Raw genomic sequence first — 16973 nt, 5'->3', positions numbered from 1 at the left:
TACAGCATCTCCAGCCTTTGACTCTTTTGCTTTATCACTAAGGATTTTTGTTTAAAACTTTTTAAGGGGCTAAGTTGTTTGTTTTGGGTAAAATAGGTTGATTGGGCTTAATTTTTTTTAAGCTTTATTATTGTTAATTTTTGTTGTTAGGCTAATTTTTTTAGGCTTGTATATTTTGTTTTAGATTTAATATATTAATTTTTTATGGCTTTTAAAAGGTGGAAAATGATAAAACTACAAAATTTTTCAAATTGCTAATATGGTGAGTGATTATTGGTAAGTAAAAAGTGATCGAAGTGTGCTAACCAATAAAAATTTGCTACTTCAATAGTTTGTAAAAATGTTATAAAAAAGTTTGATACTATAACATTACTCTTAAAAGAATTGATTGCGTTGTTAAGGGAGGGTAAAGTGTAATTTTATTGAACAAAATTGCTAAAATTAGTATCTACTAATATAATAATATTAAACAAAAAAAAAATAGGGGGGCCATTACCCCCGCCTAGTCCATATATAGCTCCATCCATGAGCCCACGTGTTTGTGAGAGGACCACTCCACTAAGAGATAAATTTTGGAGCCAAGGGGCCTTATAAATAGGGATTTGGGTTTGCCTATTTTTATAGAAGGTGTCTTTGCACTATGTAAGTACAAATATTAAACACATATTTAATATATGAGAAGTGCTACATCCACAATATTTTTACAACATTTTCATAAATGGCTAGTCGTTATTGGTTCAAATTTGAACCAAAAACACTAAGATTACTTTTTTGCCCCAACAATAACAACCAGTAACAATTTGTCACTTAAGATTTATTGTAAAAATGTTGTGAAAATATTGTGGACATATCATTTCTCTTAATATATAGCTAGCTAGGTTGCTAGTAAAAGGAAAAATGTGTTGCAGACTTGCAGGTAAGTGTTTCACTATTTGTGTTGTATCAGCATTGAGAAGCGATATGCCTACTAAAGGTCTTATTACATTGTATTCAAATTTGGCACTCTTCTATGTCATTTAAAACATTACGTTCTTAGAAATTTTGCTATTTTTGTCTTGATTAAGAGTGTAAAGACCAATCATTTAAGTAATAAGAAGATACGGTACAAACTTGGGATAGTGTTAGGCATCAAAACCAACTTAATTGAATGGGGTGGCCTCTACTTGTACTACTTAACCATTTATTAACATGGGTTTCACTAAGACCAATGATTAAATTCACATCCTAACAGCTTAATCTCAATTCTCACACTTGTTTTTTTGGCCTAACAGCACCTCGATCAACCTTTGTTGTGTCTCAATGTCTAAGGTATGATCCCCATTAACTTCATCTAAAATAAATAAATATAAACATACTAAGCAAGATCATTAGCAAAGCAAATGTAAAACAACTTAGAACCTCACCAACCCAGACTAAACGGTAGGCTAGTATTTGTTTTTCACTTCTGTTTTTTTTTTTTTTTTTTTTTTTTTGGGCTGAATATTTGTTTTTCACTTCTTAGATATGAGCTAGGGATCCTGCTATATGGTTTTCACCTCTTAGAGATGAGCAAGGATGAGTACAAAATTTACTACTTGATTAAAGCAATCCATCAATTTGTCTATGAAACTACAGTTTCACAAATAAAAATTCATATGATTTCTTGGACCATATAATAGCCTTGTCTTAGCTCCAAAGCCCCATAACAAAGCTACTATGAGTCTATGAGTCTCATCCTTATCCGTAACACACCAATACATTAAGGCGAACCTTTTGGCCCATCCAATAATGTCTACCACTCTAACATCACATCCAAAAACAAAAAGCACTACATCACTCGTTCAACAAAAAGTTATATTGTTCTAGAAATCAATCGTTAATAAATTAAAAGATCAATCTTCCTTTGAGTCATTCTCGAAGTCATTTCAAGCATTTTTCTCTCCATTTTCACTTGAATCTTAATGAGTCATCCTCCAAAGCTATCACCGGCATTTTCTTGTCTCCCCTTACTTGAATCTTACATTGAGTCATCCTCCAGGTCATCAACATCATTTTCCTCTCCGACCTCACTTGTACTTGCATTGGTCTACAATAAAAGATGTTCAAATTAACGCCCCAAATGAAAACTAATCCAAAAAAATAAAGAGATGAATGAGAAAATTAATCCCAAAACAACATAACACTAGATCATGATCTAATCAACAATCTCATTCTTGTATACAATAATAAATGCAATTGATACCTAAGTCAAAAGATCCAACAAGCACAATAACAAATATCAAGTCTTTTCTAACCAAATTCCTCAAGAACAAAATAAGAAGATTTTTTTTTTGTCAAACCCACCCCCCCCCCCCCCCCCCACAAAAAAAAAAAAAAAAAAAAAAAAAAAAAAAAAAAAGAGTTTAAATTAGTGTTTCTATATCAGTGTAAATGAGTGAGATATGCTTGTGTAAAAAAATCTTATCATTTTGCTATTATATATAGGAGAAATGAGTACTTCATCACCATAGAAGAAAAATGAGTTCATATATAAAATGGAAATTTACTTATGAGTTATATCAGCTAGATGGTAAATATGATAACAAAACTCCCACACTTATAAAATAATGAAAATAAAAAATGTATACCATATATGCATGTCAGTAGATAAATATATGAAAAATAAATGTATAGCTTATTTATTTGGATTCAACTTGCCAAGAAACCAAAAGCATAATACATGGCAGTGGAAGCTAATTATGCCACCAAAAGCCTTCTAAAAATGATTGCCAAAGTGGCACGTGTGTTTGTCAATAACTTTTTCTTTTACCTTTTAATTTAAAACTAGTTGAATTCACTTTTGTTTTAATGTATAAACTAACTCAATATTAAATAAACTAATTTAAAACTAGTTGAATTCACGTTCCAGTGCATTGCAACTTTTAACGGCCAGTAGTGAAAAAGTGTATTAACAATTGCAAGTGTTTTACATATTATATATTATTAACGTTATGTTGCCTTGGAATTTAGGATATGTGACCATTGGGTCCGCATCATGTCACTTTCCTTGTGTTAACTCCAACAAAAATGCTTCTAAGAATTACATAAAATAAAAACGTGAGAACATAGTCAACAATGTTGACTCAACATACCTTCTGAGTGAATAGTTGTCGCAGGCATGAATCGTTGTTTTTCTCCCAATATCTTTTTATGAAGGTATTCACATCTTCCACCGGGAACAGATCTCTTTGGTATGCCGACCAATAGTTTCCGTCCAGTCCAACACTCATTAGCTTCGGCATGCTTAGGACTCCAATAGAGAAGATCTTCAATTCCGGGCATCTAGTCACATATAGATATTCCAGTGATGGGAATTTCATGGTGCGATTACCCAAGTGGAATAAGCTTCCTAGAGTGGGTAAATCATAAAGCGACAAATATTTCAATTGATTGAAACAATTCTCATCTCCTGCTTCACCTTCTCCCTCGCTTGTGACTATTTCTCTCATTCTTTTGCATTCATATATCGTCAATCTTTTGAGTTGGACCAAACTTTTGGCTGTTGATGAAGTTGCCAAACTAATCAACCCATGACATTTCGATACTTTCATAGTGTTTAAATTTCGGAAACACATTGAGGATGGCACTAAATTTTTTAACCTGCCGCATTCTGATACATGTAGAGACTCCAAATTTTGAATGCCCCTACCTTGTTGAGGGTTTTCCTTCCACAAATGCATCAACTTGGGCATTTTAGATAGATGTAAAGTTGTCAAACATTCGAACATCTCGGCATATTGTCCTTCGTTATTGACAATTCCACATGGACAAAATTCTTCCAAGAAAAAATTACTGATGTCAAGCTCCTTAAGATTGTACAATCCTTGAACAAATACCCAAGGGAATGCCGTCGACCTATCTTTGCTGTACAGCCCGAGGACTTTTAGTTTGCAAGAGAACTGTGCTTTTAATCGATCAAATGTCTGATTTATGGTATCATCCCAATCCAATTTCAATTCTTCAAAGTTAGACAATGTATCCTGGGAAAGATCAAAGTATTGAACATATGAAAGGAAAAGTTAGTGTTCTCTAAGCAAGCAAGGATAATATTCCCAACAATTTCAAGTAGGGATCCAATGTATCTAACCAATGGCGAAACAGGATATGAACTCAATTGGGGAAGGATTAAATGACAAGATTGAAAGTATAATTAAATTGGAAAAATAATAATGGGTATGAATAACAAAATAGGTACACAATACTATGATATGTGATTGTCATACAAATCTCTATGATATTGTGATTGTCCGCGAGTCCATCGACAAGCAAAGTCTATATCGGCGTACTTCTAGAGCCATCCTGTGATTCGATGAGTTCGGTGCGAATGTTGCAGGGTTAAGATGTTCTGTCTTTTATGCTTGAACATGTGGAAACACTTCAACATGCTGCTTGATGGACTTGTAGAAGAAATGGAGTTTAGGATTTTGATATGATTAGTTTTAAAATGAGTTAAAATTAAAAGGAAACAAAAGAGATTAGGTGGTGAGGTGGCAGTGTCTCATTGGTCTCTTAGAGATTACCTAAAATCTAATTAGGTAGAAAGTGATTTCATTAAGATAAGAGGGGTGGTTTTGGTTTAGGCGTGTTAAAAAAACAAATTAGGTGCTGGGTGTGTTCATGAATCCATTTGGGTATTGCGAGATTTCTCTCTCTTCATGACTTTTTTCAGAAAAACTTCGCATTATTCTAAAAAATTGAGTTATAGTTCCAAACACAATTTTTGTGTTTTCAGCCCCTAAAAAACTAACCTGAAAACATGGTGACAAACACACTTTTTGTATTATGAGAATTTGAAAGCAAATTTTGAATTTACTTTTTTGATGACTGTTTTCACATTGTTTTGAAAACAAAAAACACCAATACTCTAACCAAACAGGAGTGCGCCCACTATGAAAAGACAATAACTAGCATGATGATATTTGTTTCTTTCTTTCGAGTAAAGGGGCTTTATGTATGTGTTATTAGGGGCAATTTAATATCAGATACTAATATTATATATGATTTTGGGGAGGTCATGAGGTGATTGCTTATATATGATTTTCTAACATCAGATACTAATATGTCATGATTAATTATCTTGTGTAATGATTGCAAGTAACACCATCTCACACTAGAGTAAGCCCGACAAATGAACTACTGATCTGTATGTGAGAGAGGCATAGTATGCAACTTGATGGATTTGGTTTCAAACAAGATCACTCACGCACAAAAAGTTTGAGTACAAATATGCACAAGGTGTCTCTTTCTTTTTCTTTTTTTTAAAGGAAATATAAAAAGTAAAAAAGATCCAATTCAAATAGGGTTTGCCACTTGTGGTTTTAAAGGTGTGTTTAAAAGTTGGATTTTTTTACCTTTTTTATTTTTAAATATGATAGATTTCAATTTATAGTATTGATTGCACGATTACAGTTCTTTATTATCAAGTCAAGACATCTAGTAATTTTTTGTGTAGGTAGAATTTTAACCTAGATCTTTTTATTTTTATTTTTTATAACAAACTTTATCAGTTGAAGTAGTTTGAACCTACTAGAAAAATTGTAAGCCAAAGACAAAAATAACCAACAAAATATGATGTTAGGATTTAGATATCTTAGTTTGTATGAGCAAACATGTGAATCAAAATTTGTCTTGTTATAGTTTTTAGAGTTTATAGGTATGTTAAGACAAGTGCTCAAGGTTTTGTTTCTTAGTGTGAAAGAATGAAAATTTGATCCATTTCGACTGATCAAAAACTTATAGTTTTGATCAATCGAAATGCGTTTTCACTAAAATGGATTTTCAACCTAGCAGCCCATCAATTGATTAGTTTTCCTATTTTATTTTACTCAGTATATAAAGAATACTCTAAAAAATGTTTTTAGGGACTTTGGAGTTGCTCATTTGAGATCTAAAAGATTTTGTGCCTACTAGGAGCGGCATTAGCTTTAGTCCAGTGTGTTCAAATGAACCCCAAGAGCTGGCAAAGAAAATTTTTTTTTAATTTTTCTTTTGTTTGACCTTCTAAAATAAAATTTTGAACATCTTGTGTCCCTAGAGAAATGATATGTACATAATATTTTCATAACAAATTCTAAGTAACAGGTTGTTAATAGCTGTTACCAGAGTGTCCAAAATAGTCATTTTAGTGGTGGATTAAAATTAGAACAGTAACAACCTATCACTTAGAATTTGTTGTGAACATAGCACTTCTCAAGTCCTTGACCTTAAATCTTTTTTAAGTCCAACTGAAATAATTAGTTTGAATATGATCCTATTAACAATCTATTCTTGCAAATAAAAGTTACAATTAATTTATATTTTTGACCGAATTTGTGAGTGAAATAGCTAATTTTGAATGTGTTTTTTATTTGTTGTTTGTTTAGTGGGGACTGAGGCATGGGCTAGTCAATTCGTCAGTGATTAGCAAATGTTAATACTAAAAGACAATTAAACAATTAAACAAGGAGTGATTCATTTCATCAGTGATGCTATTGATGTTTAATTATCTTATTTTTAAAAGCTATATTCATAATAAATCTAATAATCAACTTGACCTTAAATGTGATTAATAATCATATCTGACAGTGGTCTAAACCCAACATGTGACAAATCATATGCAAAATTATGGTTAGAATAGAATGGGTCGAGATACCCATCAAAATTGTCCCACTGTAATCCATATGCGTAAACAAGTTTTTTAATAAACAGAAACTAAAAATTTGAATCTATCACGAGATCAGCAAAACATATTAGTCAAACCCAAAATTCTGAAATTATTTTAGAACCAAACTCAAATAAAAGTTTAGAAAATTAAACAATAATATGGAATCCAACCTACCAACCAGAATTAATTTGAAAATTATCTTTTGACTAGTAAAATGAAAGGCTTCTCTATATAAATTATCGAACACAAAAATGCTACCCTAATTAGTTTTAAAGAAGATGATTTCATATATGGTTTTAGTCAGTTGGATATCTCAATTATTTCCTTCATTTTCCAAGAAAGAAATCTGGAAAATATCGTCAAGGTAGTCACGAACCTACCGAATGTATCTAATTTCTTATTCTGAACATTTACTTGTTAGTTCGTATGGCTTCAACAAAGCTACGGTACAGCTGGAAACTGGGCTCCTAATCCCAGTGTTATTAAACCCAATCTGGCCCGGCCCAGCCCGACTAGTCGAACCAGTAACTCGGTGACCCCATCAAAACCGGTGCAATCCAGTGGGTTTTAAGCAACCCATGTGACTCGGTTGGGTTTTATTAACCCAGCCGGGTTTGTTAATTGTGTAAAATTACATTAATAGATCAATTTTATTGACTCTTTTATTATTTAAATATATGAAAATATGGTAATTTAAACAAGAGAAAACCTAAAAAAATCCAAAAAATGCATTGTTTCACTTTTCAGTTTTCACAATTCTCAAAACCTACTGCTATGGGTTGCTACTATGCATCAATTTTTTTATGCTTTGAAGTCTGAATAGATGTACTTGGCCAACAATTAGCATGTAAGTATCTTCTTTTGTAAGTATCTTTTTTTTATGCTTTGAACTCTATGCCACCGACTATCTTCTTTTGTTAGGTTTTTTTTTTATACTTTATTTCTTGATTGCTTTTTAGTTTAAGCATCTTTTGTTTATTTCAATATGAGTGTGTGAGAGAATGAGAGAAATACGCATTAGTCTTTGAAATTTTCCTTTTTATTTATTTAATATACATAATTTTTAGACATGTAACAAGATTTTCTTTAGCAAAGACTTTGTTGCAATCTTATGACATTTGATTATTTTCCTTGTGAATTTTATAGAATTTCTAATGCTATTGCTTATGAACACTGATTTTGAATTATAATGGTGAGTTTAATTTAGGCATATGCCTTTTTTTTTTTTTTTTTTTTTATCTACATATTTAGGTTATGATTTCTCAAACTTAATTTTATATATATTTAATATTTAAAATCTTGTTATTTGACCCTGCGGTTCAACCGATGACCCACTAGTTGAACCAGTGATCTGGTGACCCAACTCATAGACCGAGTCAATGTCTAGTCCGGGTTTAATAACTATGCCTAATCCTACTACTTTTTTTTAAGGTTATTTTTTTAGAGAGTTTTAACCAATGACGTCTGCTCTTGATGATAGTTTTTTATCATCAGACCAAGACACTAATCAATTTTTGGTGTAGACGGGGATTGAACCCCCAATCTCTTATATAACCATCAGAGACTTTACCAGTTGAATTAACTGAAACTCACTTTTTAAGGTTTTTTTTTTTTTTTTTTTTTTTTTTTTTTTTTTTTTTAAATAACCTAATCGAACTACTTATATGTAGTCCCTCTAGTCATTTTAGTATTAAAAATTTTTTATCAAAATTTTTTTTTTTTATATTTTATGATAATTACACTAGCTAGTATCATATCCATGTTAACAAAGAGACAAGTACAAGTCCTTACCTTTTCAATTGGAAAGAGAGGATGAACCTGAAAATGATGCACCAACCCATCTCTTTCTGGGAAGCTTAACTCATTCGAAGCAATAATCTTCACTTTGTTGCAATTGTATATCCTCAACCTTTTCAACGATGGCCACTCTGAAGTGTGTTTTCCTGGATAGAAATACTTGAATTCAGGCAGTGATTCAAGATATAGTGAGGTTATTCGTGGAAACAAAAACTTAATCGTTGTTTCCACTCCTTCCATGGCAACAATTTCCTCCAATCCACAATTGCCTATTGTTAGACTCTCAAGTTGTTCACGACTTTTGGCCACCAAGATTGGAAAAAAACTTTTCAGACTTTTACAATTACGAACTTCAACTTCACACAGATTTTGAAATGTCAAAATTGCTTGGGGATCTGAACTCCATACATGCTCAAGCTTTGGAAGATTGAATAACCTCAGGACTCTCAACCGAGTGGATACCGTGTCACATATTTCATCAACATTTATCCCTCTAATGTCAAATACCTCTTCTATTGAATTGCAATCACTTATCTCCAATTCTTCAAGATTCTGGAGTCTTCTCAACATATTAGGCGCAAAAATATTAATTAGATTTTTACATCTGCTAACTTGCAACTCTTTTAGTTTGCAAAAGGAATTTGGAACAAGTTGATGATTGTGCCACAACATCTTCAGGTTATCCATGTCAATGATGCATATATCCACCAAGTTAGAAAATCCAACCTACAGTTCTCACATATTTATTCAGTGAGTCAATAACAAAGCCTTTATATTCCCAAATAATTGAGAAAAAGAAGATTTATGATGGGAATAAGAAATAGAGACAGACATGGGAAAAGTTAAAATTATATTATATTCTAAAAAACCACGTGGTACAACATGGAGCAAACTAATGAAAGCATTGAGGAAAAAAGAAACAAACCATCCTTTAATTGAAGAGAGATTCTGTGGGAGTACAGAGGTTAGTTTCTTCAAGTTTAATTCTTTATAAATGTGATGGTTGTACCCTCGAAATTCTAATAACCAAAAAAACAAAAACAAAAACAATTGAATTGCTTGGTTTTTAATTTTATTTTTGAGAATCTTTTTTTTTTTTTTTTTTTTTTGAGAATCAATTGAATTGCTTTATTTGCTTCTGTAAGATCTTGTGAGTTTAGGGCAAATTATTTAGGTAAGAGATTCTATTTATTGTATGAACTGGCTTTAAACCACATAATGAGAAATGATTAAGCGGTCACAAATTTTTATAAAATTATTTGGGATATTGTTTAACAATTGATTATATTAGTGCTAGTATCACATCTACTCTAAACAATAGTCTCTAATGCAATGAATTCTAAATAGTTCAATGGGTATGAGTTAACCTTAACTCACATGATTGAAATGCATGATTTCCCCTATACTAATTTTATCTCCCTTTGTACATTGTATCCCTACCTAACCCTTAGTAAGCTCTCAACCTTCATGTGAAAAAATAAATAAATAAAAAATACTACATGTACAATAATTTTACAAAAAAAAAAAATGGTATATTCGAAAAGAAAGGGTAAAAAAATTAATGTAGAGCCATTTTAGGAGTGGTGGTGCACATTTAACCAAAATAAAAAATAAAAAGAGGAAAGAAAGAAGAAGTCATTTTTATTGGAGGAAGTCTTTTTTACTTTTTTTTTTAAAAAAATCATATGAAAGAAGGATTTTGATTGTACTGCACGTTAGGATAGCTGTAAAAATTCGGTGGTGTAACCGAAGTTAAAAATAAAAAAATAAAAAAAGATATTGGACCAAGGACTCGGTGGTGCACATTTATAGGGGGGAGGAGCATATTTAATGTAGGAAAAATTAAAGGCATATAACCGAAAGAAATTGGTAAAAAATAAATAAATAAATGGAGCAGTTCAAAAGCTCCCCAAAAAGAATGAATAAATCATTTTTAATATTCAGAGTTCCATTTAGATTTATATGAAGCATTTAATGGAAATCATTGTAACAGGAAAAAAAAAATTTGCTAACCGAACAATGTCCATCAAGTATAAAAGCTATACATTTCAAACATTTTGGTGGAATTATTTGTGTACCTAGACTTATTGATTAACAAATTGTTATAGTATTAATTTTAATTTTTGGATAACTATACTAACTGTCTGTTTGGGAGCAGTTTATTTAGCTTAGATAAAGTTAAAAAGTAGCTGAAATAGTACAGTAAGACCTATGAATAGTACCAAAAAGTGCAATGAGACCCATGAATAGTAACAAAAATAAGTTGAATAGTATCAAAAATAAGTTAAATAGTAAAAAAAAATAAAAATAAAAACTGACCTTTTAAGCCAATGTCAAATGCACAATAAGTGTTAAATACTTATATCTATGTTAACGAATAAACAAGTACAAGTCCATACCTTTTCAATCAAAAAAAGAGGTTGTTGAATTGGAACATGATGGCCCAACCTGTTTGTATCTGAGAAGCTTAATTCATTCGATGCAAAAATCTTCACTTTGTTGCAATTGTATATCATCAACGTTTCCAGTGATGGCCACTTTGAAGTGTGTTTTCCTGGATAAAAACACTTGAGTTCAGGCAGTGATTGAAGCCTTAGATTGGTTATTCGTGGAAACACAAACTTAGCCATTGTTTCCGATCCTTCTTCCATAGCAACAATTTCCTCCAATCCACAATTCTGTATTGTTAGCCAGTCAAGTTGTTCAAGACTTTTGGCCACTGAGAATGGAAAAAGACTTTTCAAACTTTTACAGTTAGAAACATCAATAGTATGCAGATTTGGAAATGTCAAAATTGCATGGAGATCCGAACTCCATACATGCTTAAGCTTCGGAAGATCAAATAACCTCAAGACTCTCAACTTAATGGATACTGAATCACATATTTTATCAACATTTACCCCTTTAATGTCAAATACCTCTTCTACTGAATTGCAATCCCTTATCTCCAATTCTTCAAGATTCTGGAGTCTTCTTAGCATATTAGGCAGAAAAATGTTCATTAGATTTTTACATCTGTCGACACGCAACTTTTTTAGTTTGCAAAAGGAATCTGGAATGAGTTGATGATTATGCCACAACATCTTCAGGTTATCTATGGCACTGATACGTATATCCTCCAAGGTAGAAAATACAACCTACAGTTTTCACATATTTATTGAGTGAGTCAATAACATACCTTTATATTCCCAAAATAATTGAGAAAAAGAAGATTTATATTGGGAATAAGACATAGAGACATCAGACAAACATGGGAAAAGTTAAAATTAAATTTTTAATATTTGAAAGAATTATCAAATTGCTCATGTATAATATCTATTATGTGGTATAATATTTAGAGAAGTAATTTTAATTATATTATATTTCACTAAAAAATATAAAAAAAATTAAATTGTTAAGATTAATATAATTAAAATGCAAATATTTATTTATTTCTACTATTTTAAGCAGACAACTACTTTTTTATATTATTGGTTGTGTTATTAAAATCTTTTTTTTCTTTTATTGGTTTTTTTTTAAGATTATTTATTATTTGTATATATGTTATATGTCATTAAAAGAAGTTAGGGTATGTAAATTCTTTTAATATAACAATTTTTTTGGGAAGAACTATTACTAAAAATATGAACATATTTTACTTTCATGAATTCATAGATATTTATATATTTTGGCAAAATTAAGCACACAATATCTTTTCATTCGAGTATCATGTTTTATTATATTTGCTTTTTCTTTTTGATGATTTGGTTTCAATTCTTGCGAAAACAAATATACATGAGAAGTTATGCCATATTTTAAAATATATTTCTATAATAAGTACTCCAAATAAATTATTTCTTATATGAATTTTAAAAAACAAATATATAAATCTATTTATAAATAATTAGTGCCCCATACATATAATATACTTAATACTCAAGCAATTATTCTAACAAAAAAAAAACCACAACTATTAAAAAAAATCTAATATACAGTAACTTGGTAGAGGCATGGTGGTGACATATGGGTTAAGAGTTGCTGACTCAAGAATCAAGACTATCACTTGTATAATAGAATCTCTCATGCATATGTCAAACTCGTCAGTTTCTTTGCAAAAGAAGTAAAAGAATTGCTACACACTGAGGTCATGATCCTCGTGACATATGGTTAAGAGTGAGTGACTCAAAAATCAAGATTATCACTCTTGTATAATCAAATTTAGGACAGAGAGTGAATCTTCATTTTTATGCTCATTTTACGAACGGTATGATATAACCTTAACTCACATAATTGAACTGCATGATTCCCCCCTATACTAATTTCGTCTTCCTTTGTACATCCCTAACTAACCATATATTATATATAAAGTGAGCTCTCAATCTTCATATTTCTCAATCACAAACAATTAACAACTGTAATATGACAATTGCAGAAAAATCTATAAAATTAAAATAAAAAAATAAAAAAAGAGAGTTGAAATAATATATCACACCTAAGAAATTGGAAAATTGCAATGTATATGTTAATGATAGAATTCCAACATCCAAAAGGAAAAAAGGGGAAAAAAGTGAAATTCTCAATGTCTTTTTTTTTTTTTTTTGAGAAAAGAATGTCTAAAGTGATGTGTTTGAGGAATCCTAGGGAAAGAGTAGAAGAAGACATATAATTTGGAAAATAGTGGGATTTAGCTATATAATTATTTTCAAGCGCACGTCGATCCTGTAATGGACATGTGAAAGAATAGAGGGAAGGTGAGAAACTAAAAAGTAAGAGATTAGAAAGAGACAGAGGAAGCAGAATTGCAAAACAGAGGCTGAAGAAGATACTATTGCACAGAATGATGAAAAATAGAACGTTTTGCAAAGTTTTATCCTTTTACTTTTATTTTTTTTTAATCATACGAAGGAAGAATTTTGACTGCAGTGCAGTTTTGGATAGATGTAAAAATTGGGGGTGTAACCGAAGTTAAAAAAGAATGATTCGACCAAGGGGCGAAAAAGCGTATTTAATTGGAAGCATTTTTAGTGGAAATCATTTTAACGGGAAAAAAAAAATGTCAACCGAACAATGTCTATCAAGTATAAAAGCTATAATTTACTCCCAAAAAAAAAGTATAAAAACTATAAAATTCAAACATTTTAATTTTTAAGTTTTTTTGCATCAAATTCTGAATGTATTTCGTTTTTAAGTGTTCCATTGAATGAAAATTATTTTAATTGGGAATAAATGCCAAAAAGTAATGGAAGGAGTTGATTGTATTTAGTGGATATTTATTGTTGACACAGCAATTATGTTGTCAATAAAATTGGCATATACCAATTATTGCTTGCCATATGATATTATCTTTCCAACTCATCTAAATAAATGTAGAAATTTGCCACATGTCAAGTGTTGGAAGCTTTATGTTTCACAATGGTATAGCCATAGACTAGGCTTCTGTAATAATATATTATAGTGTGAAATATTATTTTAATCTCCAAACTTTATCAAAAAAAAAAAAAATCATCCTTAAATTTTAAATAGTTTGTTTTTCATCTCTAAACTATTGAAAATTTGGACTTTTTTTTCCCCTAAACTACTAAAAATGTTTTACTTTTGGAACTTAAACTTTAAAAAAGTTTTTTTTTTTTTTTTTTTCATCCCTAAACTATTGGAAAAAGTTTTTTTTTTTTTTTTTCATCCATATTTTTGCCTCTAAATTTTTAAAAAAAATTACAGAGTTTAAGGATGAAAAAAGATATTTTTAAAGTTTAGGGATAAAAAAAACAAACTTTTGATAAATTTTAAGGATTAAAATAGTACTTTACCTTATACTATATATTAGATAAGTTGATAGCCCATGCAATGCATGGCAAAATTTAATAAATTGTAATTTTTTCTACTATGAAATTTGATAATAATTCTAGTAATTATTAATATGTATTGATTATGTTTATATATTGAATTATTTATTATACTATTTAAAGAAAATATAATATGACAAGATTCAAATGCAAGATTTAAATAAATTAGTAATTATTAGGTACTACCAAACAATGATAATGTGCTTATTTCTTTCACATTCATGGTGGATCCCACTAATTAAATTTATAGTAGGATTCATCATAAATGTGAGACGATAGTGCACATCACCATGCTCTAGGAGTACCTACTAATTTTTTTGAATAAGTTGACAAACAAATTGTTATTAATTTTAATTTTCAGATTATTTTAGGATAATTGTCATATCCATGTTAACAAAGAAACAAGTACAAGTCCATACCTTTTCAAACAGAAGAAAGGGTTGTTGAGCCGGAACATGATGGCCCAACCCATCTGTATCTAGGAAGCTAAATTCATTCAAAGCAACAATCTTCACTTTGTCGCATTCATGTATCGTCAAATGTTTCAGTGATGGCCATTCTAAAGTGTGTTTTTCTGGATAAAAACACTTGAGATCAGGCATCAATTCAAGAATTAGAGAGAGTAGTCGTGGGAACACAAACTTAGTCACTATTTCCGATCCTTCTTCCATAGCAACAATTTCCTCCAATCCACAATTGTGTATTTTTAGACTCTCAAGTTGTTCAAGACTTTTGGCCACCGAATCTGGAAAGAGACTTTTCATACTTTTACAGTTAGAAACTTCAACTTTATGCAGATTTTGAAACGCTAAAATTGGTTGGGGATCCGTAGACCATACATGCTTTCCTTGATACAAACACTTGAGTTCAGGCAACGATTGAAGATTTAGAGAGAGTAGTTGTGGGAACACAAACTTAGTCGCTGTTTTCAATCCTTCTTCCATAGCAACAATTTCCTCCAATCCACAATCCCGTATTGTTAGCCACTTAAGTTGTTCAAGACTTTTGGCCACTGAAACTGGAAAAAGACTTTTCAGACTTTTACAATTAGAAACTTCAATAGTATGCAGATTTGGAAATGTCAAAATTGCATGGAGATCCGAACTCCATACATGCTTAAGCTTCGGAAGATCGAATAACCTCAAGACTTTCAACTTAATGGATACCGAATCACATATTTCATCAACATTTACCCCTCTAGTGTCAAATACCTCTTCTACCGAATTGCAATCCATTATCTCCAATTCTTTAAGATTTTGGAGTCTTCTCAACATATTAGGCGGAAAAATGTGCATTATATTTTTACAACTTGCCACATCTAACTTTTTTAGTTTGCAAAAGGAATCTGGAATGAGTTGATAATTGTACCACAACATCTTCAGGTTATCTTTGTCATTGATGCGTAAATCCTCCAAGTTAGAAAATGCTACCTACAGTCTCACATATTTGTTGAGTGAGTCAATAACATACCTTTATATTACCAAAATAATTGAGAAACAGAAGATTTAAGTTGGTTATAAGACAAAGAGACAAACATGGGAAAAGTTAAAATTAAATTATATTCTAAAAAAACCACGACGCTAGTACAACATGGAGCAAACTAATGAAAGAACTAAGGAAAAAAGTAACAAACCAGCCTTTAATTAGTTGAAGAGAGATTGTGTGGGAGTACAGAGGTTCATCTCTTCAGGTTCTTTCTAAAATGTCATGCCATTGCTCTCGAAATTGAATTTGGTTATGTAAAATATCTTTGTATTCAAGTATCATGTGTTATTATATTTTATTTTTCTTTTTGACGAGGAGTTATGATATACTTTCAAATATATTTTTATAATAAGTAATCCAAATAAATTATTTCTTATATTAATTTTTAAAAATAACTATAAAAATTAATATAGTTATAAATAATTACTGAACCATATAAATATAATTAATACATTGAAATAAATATATTTATCCCATTAACATATGGCAATTAATTAATGCTTTGTTATAAATGTAATATTTTGGTGAGATGCATCGAAGGTCATGATCATAGTGACATATGGGTTAAGAGTTAGTGACTCAAGAATCAAGATTATCACTCTTGTATAATCAAATTCAGGAAATAGTGAATCTCAAAAATGCTGTAAAATTTATATCTTATATTAATTTTTAAAAATAAGTATATAAATTAATATAGTTATAAATAATTAGTGAACCATATAAATATAATTAATACATTGAAATAGATATATTTATCCCATTAACATATGACAATTAATTAATGCTTTGTTATAAATGCAATATTTTGATGAGATGCATCGACGGTCATGATCATAGTGACATATGGGTTAAGAGTGAGTGACTCAAGAATCAAGATTATCGCTCTTGTATGATCAAATTCAGGACAGAGTGAATCTCAAAAATGCTGTAGAATACAGTGTCAACCTTCATTTTTATGCTCATTCTACGAACAGTATGATTTAACCTTAACTCACATGATTGAACAGCATGATTCCCCCTATACTAATTTCGTCTTCCTTTGTACAGCCCTAACTAACCATATATTATATATATATAGTGAGCTCTCAATCTTCATATCTCTCAATCACAAACAATTAACAACTGTAAAATGACAATTGCAGAGAATCCAAAAAAAGAGAGTTGAAATACTATATCACACCTAAAATAATTGGAAAATCGCAATGTAT

At 30.4% G+C, this 16973-nt stretch overlaps 1 protein-coding gene across 4 annotated transcripts in view; it reads right to left on the bottom strand.

The window, feature by feature from the left end:
- Positions 1-1609: 1609 nt before the first annotated feature.
- Positions 1610-16973, bottom strand: part of LOC126717203 (uncharacterized) — a 33752-nt gene continuing 18388 nt past the window's right edge. For 3 of the 4 annotated variants that reach the window (XM_050418644.1, XM_050418643.1, XM_050418642.1), the window contains 5 exons: positions 14700-15710; positions 10858-11595; positions 8453-9184; positions 3111-3998; positions 1610-2065 (listed from right to left, as the gene is read on the bottom strand). In XM_050418644.1, coding sequence (XP_050274601.1) covers positions 1997-2065; positions 3111-3998; positions 8453-9184; positions 10858-11595; positions 14700-15710 — 3438 coding nt within the window. In that variant the 3' untranslated portion in view covers positions 1610-1996. The remainder of the gene's footprint in view (positions 2066-3110; positions 3999-8452; positions 9185-10857; positions 11596-14699; positions 15711-16973) is intronic. The other variant, XM_050418645.1, reaches the window with a different exon arrangement.

Source organism: Quercus robur, chromosome 3 (assembly GCF_932294415.1).
Source record: "Quercus robur chromosome 3, dhQueRobu3.1, whole genome shotgun sequence".
In the NCBI taxonomy this organism is placed as follows: Eukaryota; Viridiplantae; Streptophyta; class Magnoliopsida; order Fagales; family Fagaceae; genus Quercus; species Quercus robur.
This window is presented reverse-complemented; position numbering and strand designations above follow the sequence as displayed.